The sequence below is a fragment of the Clinocottus analis genome, unplaced genomic scaffold (assembly GCF_023055335.1).
Source record: "Clinocottus analis isolate CAN_PGR_092001 unplaced genomic scaffold, fCliAna1.0.p SCAF_20, whole genome shotgun sequence".
In the NCBI taxonomy this organism is placed as follows: Eukaryota; Metazoa; Chordata; class Actinopteri; order Perciformes; family Cottidae; genus Clinocottus; species Clinocottus analis.
Window position 1 is genome coordinate 5,295,129 of NW_027175932.1, and position 25,425 is coordinate 5,320,553.

A 25,425-nucleotide genomic window follows, 5' to 3' on the forward strand; every position below is an offset into this window, starting at 1 on the left:
AGCAGCAACAATAAACCTGCGGCTATGCACAACAACAACAACAAAAGTATAAAATATCCTACTGACCACACACAGCCCACCGGGGGCCAAAGTTCCCTCCAAACTGGAGACCAAATGTTATATTTGGCATGGCTCTTTGCTCTCTCATGCAACAAATATTAGCATAAGATTTTTGGAGCAGTTTGCTCCGTCCTTCATAGACCCTCTCACAGGGAACCCAACAGTCAAAGCCAACTGGAGGGAAAAGGTAGTCCAGCTACTGCACACAATTAGCGCTGCACGGTTTGCCAAAGCTGCTGCAGGAAGCTTTTCAAGCAGCTATCGTGTGTTTTCCCTGAAGCTGAACTTTGCTGGACTTCTTTGGGACTTTTACTGTCTGTACTACCTAATTTATAATGTTTACGTCATGTGTATAAGTCTCTCCCTTTTGGTATTACCATAGTTTCTTTGTTGGATCATTTCCAGAACCGGGTAAAAATGTTGTCGTGATATTTGTAAAGTATGCTCAAATGTATGACCAGATTAGTATATTTGTTGACATTAAGGAACACAACAATAACCTGCCAATCATTTGTGTTGGAGGTAATTAAGATTTGCAGTCCAGCTCAACACAAAAACACAAAGTCCCAGTCGCAGGAGGGTACCTCATGTGGTAGCCACCAGATAACGGTCTTCTGTCCATATTCAAGTATATTCCAGGCAGATAATAGTAAGTCACGCGTGTCATTCTCATTGTCTTTGCTCGGGTCGCTTCAGAAAATCTGATCATGTTAAAGTACAATTAGTATGTTGTCCATGTGCTCGAGGCTTTGGTTGTAAGAAATGATTTTAATGCTAATAGCCGTGACGTCTTGGAAGTGGAAGAACGGATGAGATTCCATTCCCTTTATCCGGATATCACTCACTAATCTGTCATCTCCGTAAAACAAATGCAGCCATTAAATCCCAAAATGATCACTTTCCACGAGGTGTTTCCCCTCATTTCTCCCCCCGTAGTCCATGCTGGAAGGCGTCTTGGAATTCGTTGGCCCAAAGTCGTGTCTCCTCTCGCAGGCTGCGACAAAGTCGCGCGTGGGGTCGGTTTTTCACACCTCGCCATCAGTTCCTCTCCACGCTGGGGTAAAGTTTGAACACTTTGTATATCCACTCAGAGTAGAAGGCGACGTTAACGAAGAGCGCCGGCTGCGATGAGGCGCATTTTGTCCTTTGGATGCTCACGCCGACGATGACCTTGCGCTCATGTTCCTGGCAAACCAACGGGCCGCCGTTGTCTTTCTGCAAGAAACAAGTAGAGGACACTTCAGAGAGACAGCACGCGAAGGACGACACTATACAGCAGCATACAGCGAAAACGGTCTAAAATGCCAATCCAAAGGCTTAGAAGCCCCCTCATGGGTTTCCGATTTTTTTTTTCCAATATTCCTTTTTTATGTCTTTATTCAGTCAAGACAATCCACTGCTTTCAATATCAAATGTATTTTCTGGGGCTATTTATTCAGTACTTCCAGTTGAAACTAGCTATGGAGACGTTATCGAACTGAGATGACCATATATTGTTTCTGTTCTTACGTCACACACGCCTTCTCCTCTCTTGCCGCCGGCACATATTCGGCTTTCCCCGGCGTCCCCTTTGATTTGAGAGCACATGTCATTGTTGACCATGGGCATGGTCAAAGCGTTCAGTGCCTCATCGTATCCTGTGTCTGAACAGAGACAGATACGCAGTGCATTAGTTAAACGTTACTGATATTGGTTTTGTTTGACTGATGGTAATTCAGGAGAAAGAAGGCAGTACTTTTGGTTTCCCCCCATCCGTACATGGTGCAGTCGGTGCCCTCGGTGATGTGACACTCTTTTACTGGAAGATGAATAGTGGAGGCTCCTTCAGACACAGGGGCAGGACTAGAAAAAAACAAAGAAATAATCATGAATTAGTCAAAATAGAACGTAACACATGCACAGAAAATACGAGGTACGTCAGGCAAATGAGAGACGTTAAATATTTCTCGATAGAACAATCTAAAAAGTAACATTTGCATGTGCTCAAGCATTAGGAGGAGTTGAGTTGACTTACTCTTCTAGTTTCAGCATCACCAGGTTGGATCCTTCCGGGCCACAGATCAGGCGAGAGATGCGTAGTCTCGGGTGGCTGGAGGATTCATTGAGGTGGCGCAGACCAACCTGCACACTGTAATCCTTGAGATCTGGAACACTGAAGACCACAAGGACCAGGATGTGAGTTGCAAACCTTTTAGCATAAGCAGTGAGGAGAGCTTGTAAGAGGGACAGGTGACCTCATGAAAGATGTTGCATTATGGGAAAAGTAGGATCTAGTATGTGTTATTAGAGCTCGACACATACTAGAGACTAAAAGTCAGGAGCTCTGCTGCTTGGAGTTTTTGAGAGAGTACCAGATGAGGCAGACTTAACATGCTCTTGTTTTTCTTCTTCTTTTCATCAATAAACAAACAGAATACACGCTAGCCTTTTATAGGCTACAATTATCAGAACAATATGAACATGCAGGCTCCATCATGTGGCTTAAACATGTACTGCAGATATAAATGTTATATAAAAGATTGAGGAAAAAAAGGCAGACTTTAAAAGTAATATGTTATTTCTATTGCTCATTTTTTAAGAAAAAAACGCAACATGACAGACGTAAGCAAGGCACAAAGAAAAGGCTCACCATATGCTAAACATACAGAACTGTACATAGCTACAGAGATAGGGACATTTTCTTTAAAGCCCCTTCAGATGTAGAGATACTAAAAGTATATGACTGGCTCTGACAGGGACAACTGCAGAAGTTAAATAGATCTGCAGACCAAACCATACTGTTCCATGTCTCAGGGCAGGCCTGTCGTGGAGTAACTGTCATCCTGCATCTGCACTTTTAACTATATTAACAAAAGGGTAGCCGGAAAAGACGACTTAGAGCGATAGAGTACACGGAAGAGGTAAACAAGAGACAGATTTGGTTAAAGTTGGTCAGACAGAGATGAAAAGGTGAAGTATTACCAGGAGGTGAAGCACTGTTGGTCTGTCAAAATCCAATCCTCTCTGATCAACGAGCCCCCGCACAAATGAACCTTCCTACGAAGATTGAAGAAGAATATGTTACATAACATTGATACATGGATTGATATATTCAGTAAAAACACAGATGTAAAGTGACTTACTCTCTTTGGATGCTGACCACCCAGCTGCCGTCTGTCCCTCTCACTTGGTGTCCTCCAACAATTCTGGTGCTTATGTGCACAAAGCAGGATATCTTGGCCCCAGTTAAAGCTAAAAGAGAAGCCATTTTTTATGCTGCATGCTGAATGGATGTCTCATTTACATTTCAATGGCAACATCATTATTAAAGCTTCAAAGGGAAACCATAAAATATGATTTGTTGAGTCAGGCACATGACAGACGGATTTGATACACAGAGTAAAAAGGAAAAGGGACCAGATTGGAGATAAGAGGACGAGGAAGAGGACTAGACTGGTAACAGCCAGATAAGGCAAAGTGATACTTACTGTTCGGTTGAGGAGCCGCTGTAGCTGATTCACCTGATAGAAGTAAAGAAAAGCACAAGAGTAAGAAGAGACCCCCACAGCAGCAGGAAATTATTAGACCACTGGCCATACATTGACACAAAAAGCATGAAACCTCATTGAAAAAGACACCCTTCTTTACTTTATATAGACTTATCTCTGAATCGTTGTTGGAGGCTATAACGGTCAGTAACCGCAGCAAATACATTTGCTCGAGGCCTGAAAAACTTCATGGAAGATATGTTTTACATTATGGAAATGATTCTGCAGCCATTTGAGAGAGGCTCTTCAGGGAGGCCATATTGAAACCAGCTGAGGAGAATGTTGTGTCCGGCCGCTTGAGCGTGTGTTTTCTCCAATAAAAGGATGGCAGCAGAGGCCTGCAGCTGTTTGATGTTTGTGCATCGTGTATTCACTGCCAATTGCAGAAAACCACGGCTAACGGATTGTGTAAACCACCAGCCAAGCTGTATAAAAGAATGGCCGCAAAGCTAAACCACTTGAGTGGAAACCCTTTTCTTTGCACTGCACCATTTAACAACACTGTCATCTTCTATAATATTAAATGCCATTTAACACTCTTTCAGAAATGCCTCAGAAAGGCTCGTGAGATACTTGTTTCTTATTTTTGGACATTTTAGGAGGCGAGGCTTTAGCTTTAGCCTCTACAACTTTCTGCCATTGTTGTCTTAATATACTTCTCCTATTGTTCATGAGCTTCATGTCATGTTGCAAACAAGCTAAATTCTGAAAAGCACGCAGGACACATGGTAAATGTGTAAACAGTGCATATTTTAAAAGTATGCCCCAAGTAAAGTGATGAAATGCTTTCAAATGAGTGCATAGTGCCAATTTGAGGAATTTGCAAAGTACTTCCACATTATCATTAGCATCCTTTTCACCATGACATCAAGCTTATAGCTCTAAATTCAGGTGCTTCTGATCTTTTTCTCAACAACTATCCACCTTAAAAGGAACAGTTCAGCCATTCATGCAGAGAGTTTCAGTAGAAGACGGATGCCACTCTCAGGTCTCTGAAAAATGTGAAGCTTCAGCCGGCTACCGGTCAGCCTAGCTTCGCATAAAGACTGGAAACAGCTGTTTAAATGTACCAAAGTCCTTCAGTACTAGCAACTCCGAAGCTCACTAATTTATCATGTTTGTTTGATCCACAAAGCGTGAAAGCAATACATTGTAGTTTCACCGGTGTTTCGCATCCTTACGCGAAACTATGCTTAGCTACGCTAATCGACTGCTGGCTCTATTGACATATTTACCACACAGACATGAGACATGAGACATTTTCTAATTAAACTCTTGGTAAGAAAGTGAATAACAAAGTGAGTCATATCAAACTCTATTCTGACACCCAGATGTATCTACTGTTACAGAGACAGACATTAGAAGCCAGGATAATGATGTCACTTACAGTGTTTCATCCTGCAGTAGTCCCAGGCCAAACGGTTATTTGGATTGGTGTAACACCAGGGGCCATGTTTGTCCCGGTCCGGGTTCCGGCAGTAGTTTTTCTCCAGCCCTACATGGGATTCTGTAGAGTGAGAATCCCCACTGTAAAACAAACAAATACAGATTCTCATATTCCATTTGTTATTTCGCACAGTGTATCAGAACTAACACTGGGCCTCATGAAGATTCACACACACTCTCGCACTCATGCACATACAGTACATACACACTGTAAGTAACCCCGTTATGCCTGGAAAGTTTGACTCTGGCTTTCATATAGTGCAATGAATCCTCTGCTTTTTCTACACAGAGCCCGTAGAAGGAAACACAGAGTTTTTTGAAGGGTACACATGGGAGTATGAAAGTATGCACTCTAAGCATTCGGCAGGACTCAGACCAGCAGGGCCCACATCCTCTACGGAACGATTTGGTTGTGCTCCCGATTTGTAGGAATTCACATTTAATTGCGAGTCTTTTTGCAATGTTCCCCTTGGCTCTGAGAGAATTACGCGCTATCTTCTCAGATATCCAAAATATCGCAAAAAAAGTAATCACCCTGTAAGAATTTGGACACACGCACACAACCATGATACTAAGCGATGGCCGACAATTTGTCAGGAGGTGAAGATAATTCTACTTCCCAGGAGAATGTTAAACAAGCTGTGGCTCTCAGCAGTTTTTCCTGGGACGACCCTTAACCTTGAGCGGGGTAGACTCGCTGGCTGCAGTCTATGTGAGGGAGCTGATTGGCTTTGATCTACTTTCCTCAGAAAGCACTTCCTGGGGTCAGGGGTCGGCTCTGGAACATGTCCATCTGTCTGTGCCATTTTGGCTTTTAAAATTCCTGTAAATTAAGTAATTCTAACAGCCTGACTTAAGCATGAAGCAACAACAGTGGAGTGGGCAACCTTTCCGTCAGGATGGGTCACCTGGAGAGAACCCCAGGGTTTCCTCTCGTCAGTTAGATGAATAATAATTGGGCCTGGTGTTGACCTCTGAGGAACCACTGGTTTCCTCTCGCTGTTTGTTTTCACTGCTCAGCTTCATTCATATGAGAGGGATTTTCGTCATCAACAAACACTCATCAAGGCAGCTGAAAAGAATGTCTCTCTAGGAAACATCCCCAGTGTTTCCCCACGACAGCTTACGCTCGACTGGGAGTTTAACGAAGGAGCAAAACAACACATTTACAGAGCAGAATAATCAACTTTGGTACCTGTTTATGTGATGAGACCAGTCTGCACAGGGAACACCGGATCGAGTAATGGATAAAGTGCCCCGATATGTCTCTCCGTTGTCTTCATAACACTCTGAGGAGAGAAACAGATATTGTTATTTCAATCCATCTTGTTAAATATTCCCAGGAGAGCATTGAATTACTCAGCCCTGCAGTTTCTCAAACACTTACATGCAATCAGTGAATGAGCAATACCCAAAGAACTACATACATGATTTGGGTGGTGGCTGTCTTTCTCATTTACGCAAACACAACATAATTAAGTTCAGATTCTTTACTTCTCTTTGTGGTTTAGATGGATTTAATGTCAAGGGCCCCTGTGGTATGAATCTACTTCACTCTGTCTGTCCTTTAGCAGAATCAGAAGACTATTATATAGATATAGACTATAGACAATTATTAGACTAGATATTTGCTATTCTTTTGAAATATTTGGCTTATAAAACACTGGCAGTTTTTCATGAATGGTTTGATATTTTGCAAAAATAGAGAGAATTACCACTCTTGGTATGTATGGTAAATATGTTGCTCAAGCCACCAGTTAGCTTAGCTTAGCATAAAGACTGGGAATACAGGGCAACAGTTGGCCTCGTTCTACCTAAAGGTAAGAAAATCTGACAAACCAGCACCTCCGAAGCTCATTATTTAACACATTACATAGTGTTATATTTACTGCGCACCAAAACAAAGATACAGCCGATAACCTTTTCCATTGTTCCATTTCAAGAAATAACATATCCATAAGTAAGCTGGTGGTACTAATATGCAGATTTCCATACCTCTGGACAGAAGCCGTTTCTTCCTCTTTACAATCTTTGTGCAAGGTGAAGCTAACTAGCATATTTACTGTGAGAGTTCAGAGTTAATCCTCAAGACAAAAAAATGAAAAAATATATTTCCGCAGAGGTTGAACTGTTCCAATTGACATTGTTCAACAATTTACCTATTTTTTGTGTGGCCTCAGCATCACACCTGGGGATGTGGGTGCAGTTGGCTCTCCTTTGCTTAGGGTCTGTAGTGAAGCACCATGGGTGATCTGCACCATCAGGGTTCCGGCAGTAGTTCTCTCTGAGGTCTCTACAACACACACACAAACTACAAATGAAACGATGGTGCTTAGGTATTTTTTTTTTTTACAGCAACGCTATCACTTTTACATTTCATGCCCATCACATTTTTTGGCAGTTCAACAGTCAAATGCTCAAAATGAACAAATCACCTCCTCGACACAGCAGAGATAATAGAAGGCAAGCTGCCAGAGGCCGCGAGACAGACTGTTACTCACTTGCATTTGAAGTTCTGAGGAAGAAAGGAGTGGTTATGAGGCGACTGGGAGTCCCATCGCTGACATGTCACACCCTCTGGAGTGACATTCATTACGCCTCGGTAATCTGTCCCCTTTCCCTGGACACAGGATGTTGTTACATTGACATCTGTGGCCTCACTTGAGTCAAAATCTATAGCAAAGGAAGGAAAAAGACATCGACATTGTAATCGTGAGTGTTGGCATGAGAAAGAAGTTTAATAAAGAGATTGAGGTGAGAGGAAAGGAGGCAGATATTAATCCCAAGAAGAATGTGTAATGTTTAAGCTAGAGAAAGATGATCAAAAACAGTAGCGACCCGCCTTGTCTCAACTGCGATAGGAAACTTTCTGTGTATTCATAACACCGGTGCACCACATTCTTGCACGTAGGGACATTCACAATAATATGCAGTTATTTAACTTGCAGACAGCACACAATGTCACAGGTTGTTTTAAGAAAAACTTGGACCCCTATGATATTAAGGAACACAAACATGCCTAAACATTAAACATTAAAGTTCTGTTCATGTTTATTGCAGACAAACCAAAGATATCCCATCAAACCCGGTCGGGCTAGGGCAACTTTATCCACCGTAAAACTATTCCAAACATCTTCAGATGGAATTCTGCTTTTCAGCGGTGCGGGGATAGCAGTGCATGGGGAGCGACTTCTCCCCTCTGGATTTCTGTCTCTGTTTCTTTAGCCTTTGACAAATGAGATGGGAGCAACGGAGGAGGAAAGGGAATGTTTTGAGGCAGAAACAAGAAGGCGGATGGAAAAGAGGGATTCTTTGGCTTGATGTAATGCATGCCAGTGTCTGTGTGCACTGCGTCGTACAGGTCAGTGGTTTTTATCTTTCTGAGGGCAGGCATTGAGGGATGCGCACATCTGGACAAATGCAGATCCCCCGCCCTCGCTGTAAATCACAACATGTACTGAAAAGTACATGTGTATGTGTCTGACAGAGACAAAGAGAGATGCTCCGTGTGTGTGTGTGTGTGTGTGTGTGTGTGTGTGCGTGTGGGGATACTTCATTGTGCGTTTTCAAAGAAAAATAATAATAATAAATTCTCCCATGGTGCAGCCTCTTTTTGGCAGCCTATCTTTACCTTTTCCCTCCAACTTTTGCATGACAGATGAAGGATAAAGTTATCTAAACTACAACTCTGTCAAGCTCTGCCAAATGGGATATGACTCAAGTGAGGTTATACCGATAATCCCTTCAACATATTTGTCTCAATGTTTTTTATAAACAGTACCATATGAAAAAGCGGGCTGCAATAATTATTTTGATTAATATGCAGATATTTTTTTACAATTTCTAAAACATTGTAATGGTTCCCGTTGCTTTTTCGTTGCTTTTTTTTTATAAAACAGAGACTTGGAGACAAAGACAGTTTCTCTCAATAAATAACTCGGTTGTGTGCGGTACAACACGTCAATCTTCCCAAAAATGGATTTTTCTGTTTTGAGATCTGGCCCGACTATATGATTCACATCATTTTCAAAGTGTACTAATCTAACCATTCCGTGACCCTTTGTGTATGGTATGACAGCATCTGCATCGTTCCTTTACTCCCCTCATTCTTTATTGTGTCACTTTCTGTTTGTATACATCATGATTTGCGTACCACTAAAACCACTCTTAGGTCCTCTGATGGCCATGTGTCGCATCACTGTATAAAAGCCTCCATTGTAACGCTTCATTTTACTGCCCGTTGCCATCTGTGAGTGGTCTGAGTAAAGCACTTCTGACTCTCTGAAGTCAGGCCCTCCCTTGTACAAACAACCTATTTACTCTTGCTTGTTGAGGTAATAGGACTCGAAGCCAAGCGCCACATGAAACACCCAGCCGGGTAAACAAAAGTCTTATGAGACTCTGGGAGGGGAGAGGAGGAACTTTCTTACTCTGTTCACCGCAACCGCCACAGTCCTGTATGTAACAACCCTCCTGGCGCCCTGGAACCACTAGCTGGCAGTACCGAATCAGAGTCGGTCTGTCCAAAAACTAAGCAAGAGATCCTCAACGCTGTGGCGACGTTTAGTAGCAAACTGATAGAAGAACCAACTCGCAGTTGTAGGCCTCCCCCAACCGGTCGTGTTGCAGTCGAGATCCGCGTCCGGCCGACAGCGGATGAATAAGAGGTCACGGCGACCTTTGAGTTTTGACGAGCAACATTACAATCAGGTCATCCATCAGTCCAGGTGCGTGTTTTTTGCAAAAAAATGTGAAGAAATTAGCTCAGGGTGTTTCGGAGATATCACAACCACGAGAATGGGACAAATGACGTCCCAGTGATCTTGACCTTTGACCCGTCAAATCCTACTCAGTTCGGTTCATCCTTGGGTGCAAGTGGACATTTGCGCCACATTTGAGGAAATTTGCTTAACTCACGGAAATGGGACCGACGTGAGGTCACGGTGACCCCTGACCACCAAAACCTAATCCAGGTGGACGTTTGTGCCGAATTTGGAAAAAAAAAAAAGCCTCCCTGCAGGCGACCCTACGGCCTCGGCCGTCGCTGGGGCATAAAAATCAGTGAAACAATCATTTGTTTTTAAGTTATTCTGTTGAAGACCCAACCCCGAGACTCGAAGTCTTGCACAGTACTGAGGCCCTTACCACACACGGTGATGTTGCAATACTCCCACGGAGCTTTGGGATCCATGGTGTAGCACCAGGGACGAAGACGATTATCCGGGTTACGACAGTAGTTGTCCCTTAAATTTCTGTGCCGATACCTGAGAGAGGATAAAGAGAGGAAAGAAAACATTTGAAGCGAGGGAAGTAAGTCATAACAACCGGTTCAGTCGGCCTCTCCTGAGTATTAGCGTCAGTTCTTTAAGCATCTGTCATGGGTCAGCTTTGTCTGCAAGAAAGGTTAGTGTGTGTGATTATCAGCTTTGCGGCTTACTTTTTAGGCTGGAAGTGGTGTTTGTGCGGCTTCGTTGAGTCCCACCTCTGGCACTCCTTGCCGCTCTCCGTATGGTCAAGTTTGCCCCGGTAATCTTCCCCATTGCACGTCATACAGACATCTGTCAAAAACAAAAAAAAGCGGAAACGGCATTCATCAAGAATCCTTTCCTCTCGTAATCAACGCAAACCAAACGTACGACTTCTAGGAAATGAAGTGACGTTGTTCGTCTTACCCTCCGAACACTGCGGTATGCCACACTCCTCGGCTCGTACGTTGGGGTCTGTGGTGTAGCACCACGGACCACCGGGATCGTTGTTGGGATTCCGACAGAAGTTCTCCCTCAGGTCTTGCGTTGGGTACCGATCAGGATAAAACCTACCGGGGGAGCGGACATGCATTATTAAAAGTGTTAACTGATACTGTAAGCTGTGTAAATACATTTTTAGGGAGTACTTGCACACTTGGCTGCTCCAGTGGTGTATACAGTACCGTACCTGCTTGCTGAGCGCTCTCAGTAACAAAAAAAGGCATTTACATGAAAATATATGGTTCATTCTGAGAAATGCTAGTGCCTACAGAGCTGCCAGGTTACACTTCAAATCCTTAAATCAGCAGTCACCTAAATCCTATGCAAAGCAGTCATCAATATCTCTTCAGGTTTGCACCTTTTGCATGATCGCCTTACCGACTCCTACCCTAACCCAGCTCCCTCATGTGTGAAGCAGCCAGACTCCGTCACAGCACAGTAACCTCCAACAGCACATAACATTGCTACGAACCACTTGGAGCAGACCAAGCAGGTCTTTCGCAGGCAGCCTTTGAACACGTTTAAACCTAATCCTTCTCTGTCATCTGCAACCTCACGTCAGTGAGAACAAGCGACTGGAAGAAAAAGAACCTGGCCGGTCCAAACATATGGGATGTAACAACGAGGAGCGGCATGGGATCCCCCGGACTAAATGAACAGTGTGTGTGAGATTCGTCTTCTGTCAGGGCAGGATGATGAAAAGCTGGCATGTCAGCACCCCCTGATCCATGCCGACCGCATTCCCCCTCCCACCAAGAGAGACGGAGAGGGAAGACAGGAGCAGAAGTTGTGGTCGCAGGAGAAGGGCGAAAAGAAACAAGTGCTTAAAAAGAAAAACGTGAGCATTATGGAGTAAGCAAAAAAAAAGGCGAGAGCTCAGGGGTTAAATGATGATGTAAAAAGAATCGTGTGCAGGTGAAGAAATACAAAAAAAAGAAAAGACCAGTCCACCCTCCCTCCAGCCGCTTGTCTGAACACACTACCCCAGACAATGACTCTTTTCTTGGGGGAGTCTGCTCTGCTCTCCCCTCCGTACCCTGGGGCTTACGCAGGGCTTCTACGCTAATGCACAACATCATTCAACACAGAACGAGGAGAAATTTCAGGCATGTTAAAGAGAAGGGAGAAAGAAGAGGAAGGTCCTGAGCATCAAACGATGGTCCCAACTGAAGAAAAATGCGACAGGGTTAAGTCCATCAGCGGCATTTCACTCCTGCTCGTAACTACAACAAAACACTTGTTGCAGCCGTCTGCCAAGAGCCGGATCTCACATCTGTTGTGTGTAACTCACACACACAACATATAGTGCTATCAAAATAATAGTTCTTAATTTATAAATGGGATTACAAGAACCCTCACTTTATATATACTGTATATAAAAAAGGTCTGCATCTGGTGAGAGTCCGTGAAGGCCACTGCATGGGAGCAAGTTAGCCATAATGATGTTGCACTAACAGATGTTAGCCAGTTATTCATCTCCTTGCCAAAGTCTGTTCCCACCGGAGCACAGACACACATGCTTTGCTCCCTGGGCTGGCTAAACTTGGCTCGATTTTCAATATCACTAAAGATGAAATCTAGACCTGAAGTAACTGCTACAAAATGTCTCATGCACCTGGAACAAAAGAAGTCACGCTTCAATGCAACAGCTTTCAAAAGGAAACACGTGTTTAGAGATTAGAGCAAGCAGGCGCTTCAAGACATCAAGAATTGATGAATTCTGGGACTAGGGTACGACATCAGACACTTGAAAAGAACTTGACATTTTGGGAAATGCACGCACTAATTCACAGTCTTGATTAGTGTTCGATCAGAAGATCAGCAGGACTGTTTATCGATTTATCTCTGTTAAATATGAAGCTACAGCCATGAAAGCCTGGAAACAGCTGACCTGACTGTCAGTTAACTCGCACCTCTGTAGCTCTCTGATTAACAAGTTAGCATCGGAGGAGCCACGCTAGCTGTGTCCCCTGTTTTCAGTCCGGCCTCCCAACTAGAGTTTGGTGGGAGCTTCATATTCACTGTGTACGCTACAGACACGAGAAAGTGTTATCAATCTTCCTGTCTAACTCTCTGCAAGAAGCCGTGTGGCTGAGCTTTCTCACTGACCTCGCAGAGAAAATGTGAAGAAAAATAAAAGAAAGTCCCGATGGGAATACATTAACGATCGCAATGTTATCTATTGTTATAAATATGAACAGACATTTTTCCATTCCGTTCCTCTCTCCATGCATGGCTGGGCACAAATACACTCTTTTCTTTTTTTTTTTATTCCAGTGCTTTGGTTCAAAAACTAAATATAGACAACAGGTGGAAGTCCCATTCCTGGAAGGGAACCTCCTGAGAAATCACCCCCTGGCCCACGGTTGAGCGGTCAAGCATGAAAATAATAGTTACCTGAGGCTCAAATGGTGCGTGGTTCATTATGGTGGTAATTCTCAAACAGCGGGACAGTCCCATGTTAGGTAACCCACAGTGGCACTAAATCTCCTCTAAGTAAAGCTCCCTCTGACCCTTTGAAAGTTGAAAGTTGCTGACAAGCCAGGGCGATGTTACATTTCCCGTCTGGGACGAGGACTGGAACCGTGTGTCAAATAAACAATGACAAAGGATTCCTAATGTGCTGAAGAGCTGCTTCTGGAGAGGGAACGGCCAAATACAGGAGGGCATACGGGTTTAACGCTGCGTTATAACTATGGGGAAGCGCTGCACTTGTATTTCTCTCAGTATGTCTGTGGCTTTGTGTGCTCAGCTGGACAACAGACAAAAAAACATGACTTCAGTCTATAAATTTCCGCGCCGTCTTTCATTCTCTCTCCTTTACTTTGTTCAAACTCTTATTACTGCGTGTCTCGAACCCCCTCCCTGCCGCAGTTAAAATATCTTGCAACTAATGAGCCTCACTAACGAGATGCTGGCACCGAACCGCCGTCAAACCTTCACAGATCTGGTCCAGGCTCGTAGCCGAGGGAAAACATCTTTGGGACACACCTGATGGCGGCCTACGGCGCGATGGAAAAACAAGCTCGACGGAGAGAGGACTTCCCTCCGTGTGTTGAAAGAAATCAGACTTATTTCTGGCTAAACGTTCACCCGTCTCCGAGCCACCCCCCCGCCTTCCCTTAACCCCTGAGGTGCAAGGGGATGATTCAAGCATCTATAAATCAGCTGCTGAGGCCTGTTCAATATCAGACACAGAGCAATAGAGAAAGGAGCATCCACGAAGGTTGCGGAAGCCTCAAGATTAGAGAAGCAGACTTTGAAAGCTGCTGGTTCAGACCTACGGAAACCTGGTAGGGGGGGATGATTAACACCTTCCACTCCTTGTTCATCAAGCAAGGTGCTGCAGCCTCAAGGTAACGTGTCTGTAACCTCTCGTGAATAGCCCCAATTCTCAACACAAATGTGCTTTTTCATGCTTGTTCTTGGTTCAAAAGAGAGAGGACTTACGTGTGTTCATTGATGTTATTATCTGACCAAGCTTGGCAAGTGATGTTTGACTTTGTCCAAGACCTCCTCCCTCTGTAGTTGTCCTTGGTGCCGATGATGCACTCCCTTATATAATCTAAGGAAGAGCAAAGGCATAGTAGAGCATTTGAAAACATCCATTCAAGTTCTCACTTCTACACGTTTGCCTCTGTGCACTCTCTGTGTTCCCGTTCATACACCGTTTAGGCCGTTAAATGTTGATTTGCGTCCCCTGCCTCGACCACCTGGGATATATTTTCCCATGTATGGTCAATTAGACTGTTTTTTCACAGCGAGCATTTTAGTGTGTCCCAGCTCGTGTGTTATTCCCAAAACAGACAACTCCCTGAAGTTCATTAAATGTCACCAGGAGAGGGGCGGGAGGGGGGGGGGGGAGTTTCCGTAAATTCTGCAGTAAATTCTAAAGTGCTAGATTCAACAGCCTGCACCGGAGAAAGCCGTAGCATACCAACTGTAAACCATGATTTTTTTTGTTTACACTTCGGTCAGCTACTTGTTTATGTGCGAGACTCTCCCCACTGGCGTGACTAAACAGTAGGGAGGGGGCGAAAAGGGGGAGCTTGACTGCTTTTATTGTGTCAACAAGGAAAAACCTAAGCTCTTAAAACACAGGGAGCCGACGCAAGAAGCACAACCTGTAATCACCAACAAACAATCTGCCCGTGTAAATCCGCCTGCACCTGAACGCTCTCGTGAGAGAGAAACGCCAGAGTGCGTTGGCTCCGGCTCGAGCGGCCTTGCCCTCCACGCGTGACGACATTTACCTTTCTTTTCGTACAGAGTGAAGTTGGCGTTGGCCTGCTTCTGCACACCCTGGGTGAAGCGGTCGAAGGCAAGCAAGTGGCATTTCCTGTTGTGCCGTTGAAAGTTGAAAGCCCTGGCGCGAACACACGGGAAGTGGTTGAGAGATGAGCAATAACGATAAACAAGAAAAATATGTAAATACTGTGTCGACACTGGAGGAGAGGAGGAGTGAGGGGAAGATGGTGAAATACAGAAAAGCGACTGACCTGCAGCTGAAGTTCTTCTTGACCTTCTTGCACTTGCGGGCGCAGTGTTCCTGCGATCGGCTGTTTCGTACCAACGATGGCTGAGGACAGTCTGTGCAAACCAGCATGTGACTTTCACTCTTTTCATACTTCTGTAACGACTGATGAGTCCGACAAAATCCTGCCAGAACACAAGAACACGACGTTAAATATGGGTTTTTGGTACATATATTAGATGGAAGGAGATGGGGCCTGTTAATGCCGGGTCCTATTTCATATGCGGGAGTTGTTAACTTGGAAAAGGGGATTGGTTAGAACAGAACAGGCGAACAGAAAGGGATTACTCACGTTTTATTCATGTGCTTTATTGTCAACAACGTGATTTTATCTGTTATATGACCAGCTTTTCAATCATTCAACTGTCTAAAGTTGTCAAACGACATGAACACAAGTCTCTGTGATGGTTTCGACTCCATTTCCATCGCTTCATCTCGCTCTACTACTTTTTTTTTCTTAATAAAGTAGGTCTATGTCCATATCAATACTACATATCAATATTTTTTACATGAGATATGAGTTTAATTACAATTCCTTCCCGGCTCGGAAGAGTCTCATGCTTTTGTCAACGGCATTTTTTTACAAACACGTATTGCTTCTTCAACGAATATTTTTTTTTTATCAGAATCATAATCAGAACCATTTATTGCCACGTCGTTTTCACATACAAGGAATTTGTCCGGGCGCGAGGTGCATAACAGTAAACAATAAACAGAGTGCCCGAAATGGGAGCATGAGATATACAATTAAAAGGACAATAGGATATAAAATGAAGATGAGTGCACAGACAAAACAGATAACAGTACTTAAAGGTGTAATGTTAATGTGACAATTATGTTCCCCTCAAGGCGCTAGTGTGAATCCTGCCACCAACAACATGCTGAGCATTACCGCTTTGATGTGTGCCCATCAGTTTATATTCAAGTACAAACAAGGCTTAAGGTAGCATTAGTGCTCAAGCCGAAAGCGTTCATGTTCTCACTCCACCCAGAATACGGTTTCGAGCTAACACCCATCTCCCTTGGGCTTTATATGTTCTTATTGATCAGCCCAGGGCCGCTTCATTACTTGCAGTAAGGCATTACTTGCAGTAGTTTTTGCCTCCTGCTTATTGACAAAGCATCAAACATAATCAAACACTGGGAGACGGGGACAAACATTTCCCTGCTGTTAAGTTATTCTTCTCCACCACAGGGTCTTGTCAGAATGAGAGTATTTCCTTTAGTTGCTTCCCGGTGGTTTGGCCATATGAACAAAAGGAGGCACGGACACGGCTTCCAGAGTGTTGGCATGGAGGGAGCAAAAGACGACATTATTTCACCGTCACATATTGAACTGTGTGGCCTTGAGTCCGTGCAAGCGTCCTTCAGCCCTACCTTGAATAAAGGTAAAAAAAAAAAAAAATGGGCGTCTGCTACCACATCATACTGAAACTTCATTGCACAACATCCTGAACCCCTGGAAACTTGAGAAAACCTTTTCTCTGCATAGCGCGTCGGCTGCGCGGACTAGTTTATGCGTCAGGAAATTAGGGAAGAAGTGCGCCCGGGATCAAAACTCAAAGCTCAAAGTGTTCCCAGGCACTCCTGCTTCAAACTGGTGCAGCTGCCTGAGAAAATGCAGAATGGGTGGTGAACCGTGACGACGGCCAAGAGAACAGAGTGATGTCCATCCAACAAGGTGACGTGCTCCAGCGGCTCGGTTGGAGAAAAAGCATATCTCATATTTATCTGCTTTTTTTTAAAAAAAAACAGCCACACAACTCCAAAACATGTGAAGACTTGTTGAGCTACAGTTCCACGTTATTGTAAATCAGGGCTGGGCGGGATATTGACGTAATATCGATATTGCGAAATGAGTCTTAGATTGTGCTACTTCAACATCTTAATGTTGCATCAATGTTGTGTTTCCCTGGTTCTAAATGCAGCATTACAGTAAAGTACAGCCTGTAGATAGTTTGTGAAAGCACTGGTCAACCCGTTGCAATATCAATATGGGGCACACATAACGTGATATTGGATTTAATTTGATTTCAGTAAGTGGATATCCGTGATTCCGGCAGTAACTTGCATGCACGACTCATTAGCAGCAATAAAAGTTTCATTAGAACTCCTGCTGTTTAACTCCGGGTGACATAATTCATTCATTTTGAGCAACAAGGGTGACGTTTAATTTGTAGGGAACAAAACAAGATGCCGTTGGAAAGCCCTCTTTGCAGGAAAGCACGGATGTCATGCATTGTTCATTGTTAAGTAATTAGCTTTTATGTCCATGTTTTGTGTCAGTTAGTGACATCCAACACATACTATAACACTTACTGGAGGAATGGAAAACTGACACAGTTTGGAAAAAGGAGCCATTTTCATTTTTTTTTTTTTATAGTCCTTTGTTGAGAGACATTTCTTTTACATCAAAAGAGAATTATACCATTGCAAAGACATAGCATATAATACATATATACTGTATGACCTCCACGTGGGTTCAAAAGTAGGACAAAACCATGTTTGAAGTCGAAATCATCTGCGATACAAATCATGCACTTCTACCTACTGGAAAAAAGAGTTAAGAGCCCATCCTTCAGGAGAATGGAGCTCCACTGTAAATGCTGTTCCTCCGGGCCACAGCAACATCTTTAAACGCATTATGTGTTTAGTTACAATTGTTTTCCGTTTATAATTTGGGGCAAGTGCGATATAAATCACGCAGGAAAATCTCATGCTACCGAGTTACAGCTACATGCTCTTGTGCCAAGATCCGTCACAAGGCGCTGCGTGTGTACTTAGGATATTGTAAACTGTGTAGCGTTTAGAGGCTCCTCGTGGCTGAAAATGGTTTTTGGGGAGGACTTGTTATTAATGTTTGGGCTCCACTGGACCACATCTGGCACTCATCACAGTGTTGTTACAGCCCTGATGTCTGGCCAGGCTGCTCAATTAGATTTCACTTAGTCTCTTCCTCTGCTCGCGGTCGGACTCCTGCTATCTCCAAATCCCAAACATTTGCAGAAGTTGGAGATTATAACAAAACGTGCTCGATGGGCGAGTGTGAGAGAGGTGAGATTTAATGAGAAGAGGCAGCCGCGAGCTTACGGGGACGAGTCTGAGCCTCCAGTTTAGCTCGGGGAAGCCGAGATAGGCGAGGTGGAAGAACGACACTCTGACCTTTCTCAGAAACGTCCACTCAGGTGCCCTTGAGCGAAGAAGGAAGTGTCAGCTGGATAAGTCTTTTAGTCAAGCTTTCCGAGAAAACAGACTGCAAAGAGTCAACTATTAATACTCACAAGATGTATAAATGTCAAGGTAGTGTTGAGGAAAAACTCTATTACACGAACAACAGGAAAGTAGCAGGTTAAAGGTGTGCCTCTGTCTGGGAATTAAGCAGACATTACATCTGCTGCAGAACGCGCACAATGTGGAACTGGCTCAGCAGCCAGATGTTAAACCCCCTGACACACACCCATGCACACAGGCATACACGCACACACCCCTTTTCTATCTCTCTACCGGGACAAACGCACGCGCATTTTTACTTTCCCCAAACTGCACAGCGGTCAGAGGTCAGGGTCGGCACCCCCGGAGGTGGCAACTATGGATTCAGTGCTTTACTTAGTGCCATGTCAATGGGGCGGATGTCGCAGTAACCAGATGATGGTCATGCATGCGCTTCATAAAAGGAGCGGCACTTTTGGACGCGTTTCATGCGCGCGCTCCGGGCTGTGCGCCAAAATGAGGCGAAGACATGCACAGGGATGCAGGAGCGTCTATTACTGACTCGAGCAAAGCCGGTCTTACACGTTTAGACCTCATGATCAGTTGGTATCAATGGAAAGGAGAAACAGTTTGACGAACTGTTCAATTGAACGTTTATTTCAGTTGTTGTTCGGCGTTTTGCTTCCTCTGATCTTGGGAACTATAGCTTGAAGGAGTTATTTCTGGAAGGCTCAAATTACAAACCACAGAAATTAATCACAAGTCGTGTCGAATGAACAGAGCAAGACGCAACTAGTGATTAAGTTGCAATGTCACTCAACTTCAGGATCTGCAAGAGTCCCACAAACAATGTGCGAATATTAAAACGTGCAAATTAATTTGAAATATGAGAAATGGCAGCCTAATTCTAGTTTTGCAATGCACATTTCCTTATGCATATATAATCTATATTTTTTCTGCCATTTCATTGTATGGGCTTCTCACTTGCTCAGACAAGCACATGTCAATCAAATCATATTTCGATAGATTATCAAAATTAACTACAAACATTCAAAATACTTTTCCCAAAGAACTAGAGCTCCAGGTATCAATAAATATCTAAAAGGAGGAGCAGTTATTGAGCTGCTACATTATTTTATGTTCAGAGATTATTTTATTTAATGTTCTGATCATCATTAACAGCCGGGAGGAGTTAGGATTACAAGTCTCAGTTAGAAACCTCAGTAGTTAATCAAAGGGCGCGCTCGTGGCCATGTTCATTTAATATGACAATTTAATTCTATATAATTACAACTTGTATGAGGACGACAGAACAAAATGTACAACAACTTGACTGGGAGCAATCTCCTTCATTTTTAAATATGAGAAATGGCAGCGCAATTATGTTTTTGCCCACTTTTCTAATTTATATTCTTGGCATTTCTTTTGTACATGCATTTGTCACTTTGATGCACAGACAGAGAGCAGAAAATAAGAATTACAATTATCATTTGATGTGAGATAAAAAAAAATAAAAAATAAAAAATAAAAATAAACATTGCACAAATTCCACATCTCAGAGGCACAGCCCTCCATGTCTTACCTGTGTTTAATATCGTGACCACACACACCACAGCTTGGTAAATCCACACGTTTGTCCTCATGGTTAGGGACTTGAAAGCAGGTTAGAATCCGGATGCAGCGACAATAAAGTCCAGAGAGGCTGATGAGCAGCTCGAGACTCGCCTTCCTCACGCTGATGCCACTTTTCCAACAAACCACACGTCCTCGGTTCAACCCCCTTTTACTTGAGTTTGTGCTATCAGCGTCTCTCTCTCTCTCTCTCCTCACCAGTGTCAAGTCCGGTGGAATAAATGGTACCACTTCCGGTTGCTATTTTCAAAGTAAAATCGGATGTGACTCACAAGCCAAACAATGATCTGGATGTCAACGTTTTCATGCTATTTCATATTTTTCATAGTCCACAAAACTTCTTTTACTACTAACACATATTGTCTGTGCAGGTAGCTTATAGTTTATTTACTTTCTTTAAGCAAATACATCACATTTTTGTTCGGACCCATTCCTACATCTTATTAGGAAGGCCAGTTTTATTATTTTGCGGTTACTGAGAGATAATCTGTATGAATAGAGGTTTAACTTGAAATTCTACCAGTTATCAAAAGCATTTTTAGCATACTTCTAAAGCTGGATTTAGCAAGATTTCAATCAGATAGAATATGGTCTGGTTGTTCTGTACAACCCCCGTGAATGTGTGCAGCTTTAAAATAAAGTGATCGGCTTTTATTTTGAAAGTAATATTTCTCATTTGCAAGATCATACTGTATTTTGTCTCCATAGACTGAAGAGGACTTTATTGTAGCGAATCCTAGATATGTCAGGCATTTCACTATCACCACTGTGTATTGGCAGGCTCACTTGGTACCGCTTTCTAGGAAGGCACGCTTCATAAAATGTTCATGAGTTGCAATTGATGGCTAATAAGAGGTAATAAGAATACATTACAGGTTGCCAGGTTTTTTGGAAATTCTCTTTGGCTGGTGTTTATCCTCTTGAGTAATCGATCCATCAGATGGAGCACACTGATGATCTGGGGAACATATATCAATAAACACTTGACAGCTGACTCACTACCTTCTCGTGTTGGCTTATTTACAATTGTGAAACCATTGACCTCTCCCATTAAGTTAATGACCTAACATTAAAAACTAAACGTTTGATTGCTTATTAGAAAACCTTTACTAATGACTGTATTCAGGACTACTACTGCTGACATGTTATTTTTGTCAACAATGGCAACCCAAAAGTTGTGTTAGTTAATGTTTTTTAACGTATTTTGCAATTGAACTTATAAAGAATTACTCAATTTGATAATGATGAATTACAACAAATCACTTTGGCTCAACAAGAAAGGACGATGGGATTCTTTACGCAGTGCACCAAAAGAACACTGCACAAAGTAACAAATACACAAACATGCTACAAACGGGGTGCTCCGGTAGCTCACTTGGTGGAGCGTACTGTAACGGCCAGAGGGCCCTTAGCTGCATGTCATCCTCATCTCCTGCATACGTCGAGGCAAGACACTGACACTGTCTTTGCATTGAACAAACCTATTGACCTCAAACTTTATCAGGACAACATTGGATAATTCTCCGTGTGCGTCACAACTTCCGCTTCCACTTAGTTTTAATGTGCTCAATAAAGTGGCAATCTCCAGACTGAATGGCACATATCTGATTTAGTAAGGCATTGCTTTGCCACATTATGAGACAGCATCACAGGGTCAGCTCTCTTTATGAGAGTCCCATTGTGACGAGAATAAATATATTTATCAGGCACTGAGATAATATCTGCCCCGCTGTTCAGACAATTCCCTCAAGAGAAAGAGGCACCAAAAACATCGTACCACGAGTCTATGCATGGCTTAATCTAGTGCCACATTTAAGACGGATCTTGCACTGCCCCCATAATTAACTATAGTGTTTATAGCATGTAAGGATAGTATTGGGCAGTGCACACGACAGTATGTATGTTTATTATGCCCTATATCTTTAATACAGGAATATTACATTGATTATTGGGGTTTAAAAATACCATATGTAGTATTACAAGGTACAATAAGGTCACTATAAAGACAGAATTGTGCACCACAGACACAGTTTAAATCCCTATAGGGACATTTTAAGACATGACGTGTGTGTTTATGTGTGTGTGTCTGTGTGTGTGTGTGTGTTTAGGTGAGGCAGCTGGAAGTAATCCTATTTAGGTACCAGCGTACAGGACTTTTGTTGGGCCCTAACCCTTATTTGACAGGAAATCCACACTTCAGCCGTTAACGGGCGGCGGACTTAAAGCCCTCCAGAGAGAGCAGCAGGGGGAAGAAATGGTTTGAGGTGAATGCCAGACGCCCGGCCCTCCCTCATTAAGACGCGTGCAGCTCATTTAATTTTTCTTTGGTCCCTTTTTTCTCCCTTTGGTCTGTGTGTGTGTGTGTGTGTGTGTGTGTGTGTGTGTGCAGAAAAGTACCAGCAGGTGTAGAGGTGTGTGTGTGTGTGTGCTCAACGGTTCTCGGCCTTGGCAGCAGGCTCGGAGGTGCACAGCGCACCCTACACACATCACACCCGCAACGTCAATCAGTGTCAGTGCAAAGAAGGAATCCAGACGCTTAGGAAATCTGTCTTGGAGCAAATTTTTGTACCCTTTGAACTACAGCGAGCCCCCCCATGTGCCTCACAAGCATCAGGTAAATAAGTTACCGTTTGACAGCTGATTATGCATCGAGGGAGAAGATGTTGGAAGTGGGAGTGCTCTTTCGGAACTGAACAAAGCAATGGGAATATTAACTTGCATGATTTATATTTTCATTCAAAGCACCAAGCCTGTTGCAGAGGATTCCAAAAATAGGAGTCATTCTGCGGAATGAATAGTGAGAGCATTGGCAGTATGGTAGGGCTTTGACATACCAGACTGAAGAGCAACTTTATTTCAATCGCTTAAGATGTGATCAGTGAAACTGACACTTTACAACTGCCAGTAACTATAGCGTCCAGCTCTCGGACAGCACAATCACGAGCTGGTTCTGAAGTCATTTCCAGATGACTTTAAGCCAATTTGTGATCCTCCTCAACAAAGTCCAGCAGTCTTCTGTCATCACAGGGGTCCTGGGACATAACTTTCATGATCGTATTTCTTTGCTTTGTTCCTGATGATTAATCCCCCAGTATTTCTGTATTTCTAGACTAAGGGAGAATTGGGTGTAAATCTAGACTTCGGGTAAATTGAGCCTTCAGCAGCAAAGCGTTGTGTGAATTGTAAAAGGGCCGTCATGGGTTCGTCTTCTTTGCTGCCTTTTGCGGTTTATTGGAGATGCCGTAGATAAACACACGACTGCTCCTTTCACTGGCATCGAAAATAGGATGACGTTAAAATCAATAGGTAATTTATGGGTGGAAAGTGTGCTCTTCAAACTATTAAGAAAAGAAGAAGGTATAGGACGTCACAATAATGAAGGATGTTACAATCACAGAAACATTCAGCACAGAGTGGCATTCAAGGCTCTATTTGTGTGTCTCTTTCTTGACCTTGCCTTCTCCCAACTAGTGCAAGACACGTTCTTGGTGAGGCCCTTCTGAGCGTGTGGTCCTTCAGAACGTGCCGATCGCTTGGCTTGTATGAATTGTGTTGCTGGAAAAGTTGTCAGTTGATGAAACCCCGTTCGGAGTGCGTGACCTTTCAGAACCAGGCAGCCAACTTTGGGTCTAAAAAGTAAAGCAGATGCAGAAGTCTCTTCAACTTCTTCTTTCTAATGGCCAGCAGGGGCAGCACTTTTACCATTTTAAATAGTGTTTCCATATCATACATTTAAATTGTAACAGAAAAAAAGATGGAAGCAGCCAAAATGCTGAACTCAAGGCTTAGTCCAAAAGACAATTTGTGATGTCACGTTGACTACATCCACTGGAACGTACGCCCATTTGGAGCGGCCCAAGAAAGTGCTGTCAATTCCCGCTACGGACAACATGTTGCACTGAGTCCGCAGAGCCCCAAAGACCCACCGACTTTGTCCAAATCGCACCAACTTGCGACCCATTTTCGTCCCAAGCAAAACACTCGCCAAGAGTGAAGTAGATCCGATGAACGGTTATTGAGATATGCGCAAAGGACACGCAGACACAGATTCCTTATTCATAGATAGATGAACATACACACCTATTTCAAAGCCTACTGAGCTACGTAAAGAGGTGTGGACAGGGGAAGTGAGCAAGTGGAGGAGGGAGACCCAGATATATGGGTAGTGTTCATCAGAAGGGCGACCTGGGAGGTCAGCTCTCAAGGCCAACATGTGTAAATCTAAAATGAACTCGCAGTATTCACCTTTTAAGTTGTCTTCTTTTCTGGGCAACTCTTGATTATGAGAGATTTTGTGGGTGTTACCTGGACTTACCTTATCAGGGTCCAGGTGTCCGTGCCTTGACCTGCGGCAATAACTCCAACAACCAACAATGCTGGCCATCCTATGTGCATGATTTTACATCTCTCTCCCTCTCTAATTACTTTACACCCCAGCTGCCCAGCCGACACTCCCTTTGTCCCCGCTGCCCTCCATTCCTGCACATGAAGGAGGCTAATCACCGGTGTGATCTCCCCCTTTTCACCTCTGACCCCCCTCGGCCCCCTCCTCCCCCTCGACACTAGAATAACAACCTCCATACCAGCCCCTTAAACCCTCGACGTGCCCCCACCCCCCCAATTAGGAGGGTGCTTTTCCCTTTGCAGATGACAGATGAGGGGTCAGAGGGTTGTCAGACCCCCTTGCTAGTTTCTCTTCATGCCCATCGAGGGATGAAACGGGAGGACGTCCTTGCCTTGGGGAGTGACAAGGGAAAAAGGTTTAGAGATGGAAGTTGTATTGACATAGATAAATGACTGTCGGGCAACCGGGCACAGGAGCACAACGAGTAGGGAAGTTGGGGCGGGAAGTAGATAGGAATTTAGACCTGTTGGATGTAGTTTATGGCAAATAAGAAAAAGGTATTCAAGAAAAAGAGAGTCTGTGAACAACTGCTGCGGAAAAACTCAAAAATTGTGACATTAAGGTCAGACGAAGAGATTGCGAGTGGATTGAAGGATTGAATAACGGGAGTAAAAACGAATGAAATCGAGAACAGGAGAGGAAAAAGACAGAGAGATAAGGCATCGCTCGCTGTGCTGAAACGCTACAGCGAGCCGCTGCAATAAAAGCAGAGCTGCAGTCCAATGAATCAAGGCGTTGGGGGCTTTCCTCTCTCTGTTGTGTGTTATGTCCACTGCTAATGGTCAGCAGATGTGGAGGTATTTCACAAGTGCGGCTTTGGAAAACATTCCCGCACATAAATCCAATTAGGTCGGACCCTGCACA

At 43.7% G+C, this 25,425-nt stretch overlaps 1 protein-coding gene across 1 annotated transcript; it reads right to left on the reverse strand.

The window, feature by feature from the left end:
• Positions 1 to 789: 789 nt before the first annotated feature.
• On the reverse strand, positions 790 to 20,167 carry hgfa (hepatocyte growth factor a). The gene is made up of 18 exons (XM_068586711.1): positions 20,107 to 20,167; positions 15,280 to 15,439; positions 15,034 to 15,146; positions 14,231 to 14,345; positions 10,706 to 10,848; positions 10,471 to 10,591; positions 10,179 to 10,297; positions 7,535 to 7,706; positions 7,193 to 7,326; positions 6,229 to 6,322; positions 4,975 to 5,114; positions 3,528 to 3,560; positions 3,183 to 3,291; positions 3,022 to 3,096; positions 2,075 to 2,212; positions 1,796 to 1,902; positions 1,570 to 1,703; positions 790 to 1,275 (listed from the first exon to the last, which is right to left on the reverse strand). The coding sequence occupies exons 1-18, from the start codon at positions 20,165 to 20,167 to the stop codon at positions 1,099 to 1,101; spliced, it is 2,145 nt and encodes a 714-aa protein (XP_068442812.1). The 3' UTR covers positions 790 to 1,098.
• Positions 20,168 to 25,425: the final 5,258 nt, after the last annotated feature.

Excerpts from the sequence above, each read along its gene's own strand:
- hgfa (XM_068586711.1), bottom strand. The coding sequence starts at position 20,167 with ATGAGGACAAACGTGTGGATTTACCAAGCTGTGGTGTGTGTGGTCACG. Across the intron at positions 2,213-3,021 it reads CAACAGTGCTTCACCTCCTG|TGTTCCAGATCTCAAGGATT; the intron begins GTAATACTTCAC and ends TGTGGTCTTCAG. Across the intron at positions 1,903-2,074 it reads GTGATGCTGAAACTAGAAGA|TCCTGCCCCTGTGTCTGAAG; the intron begins GTAAGTCAACTC and ends GTTTTTTTCTAG.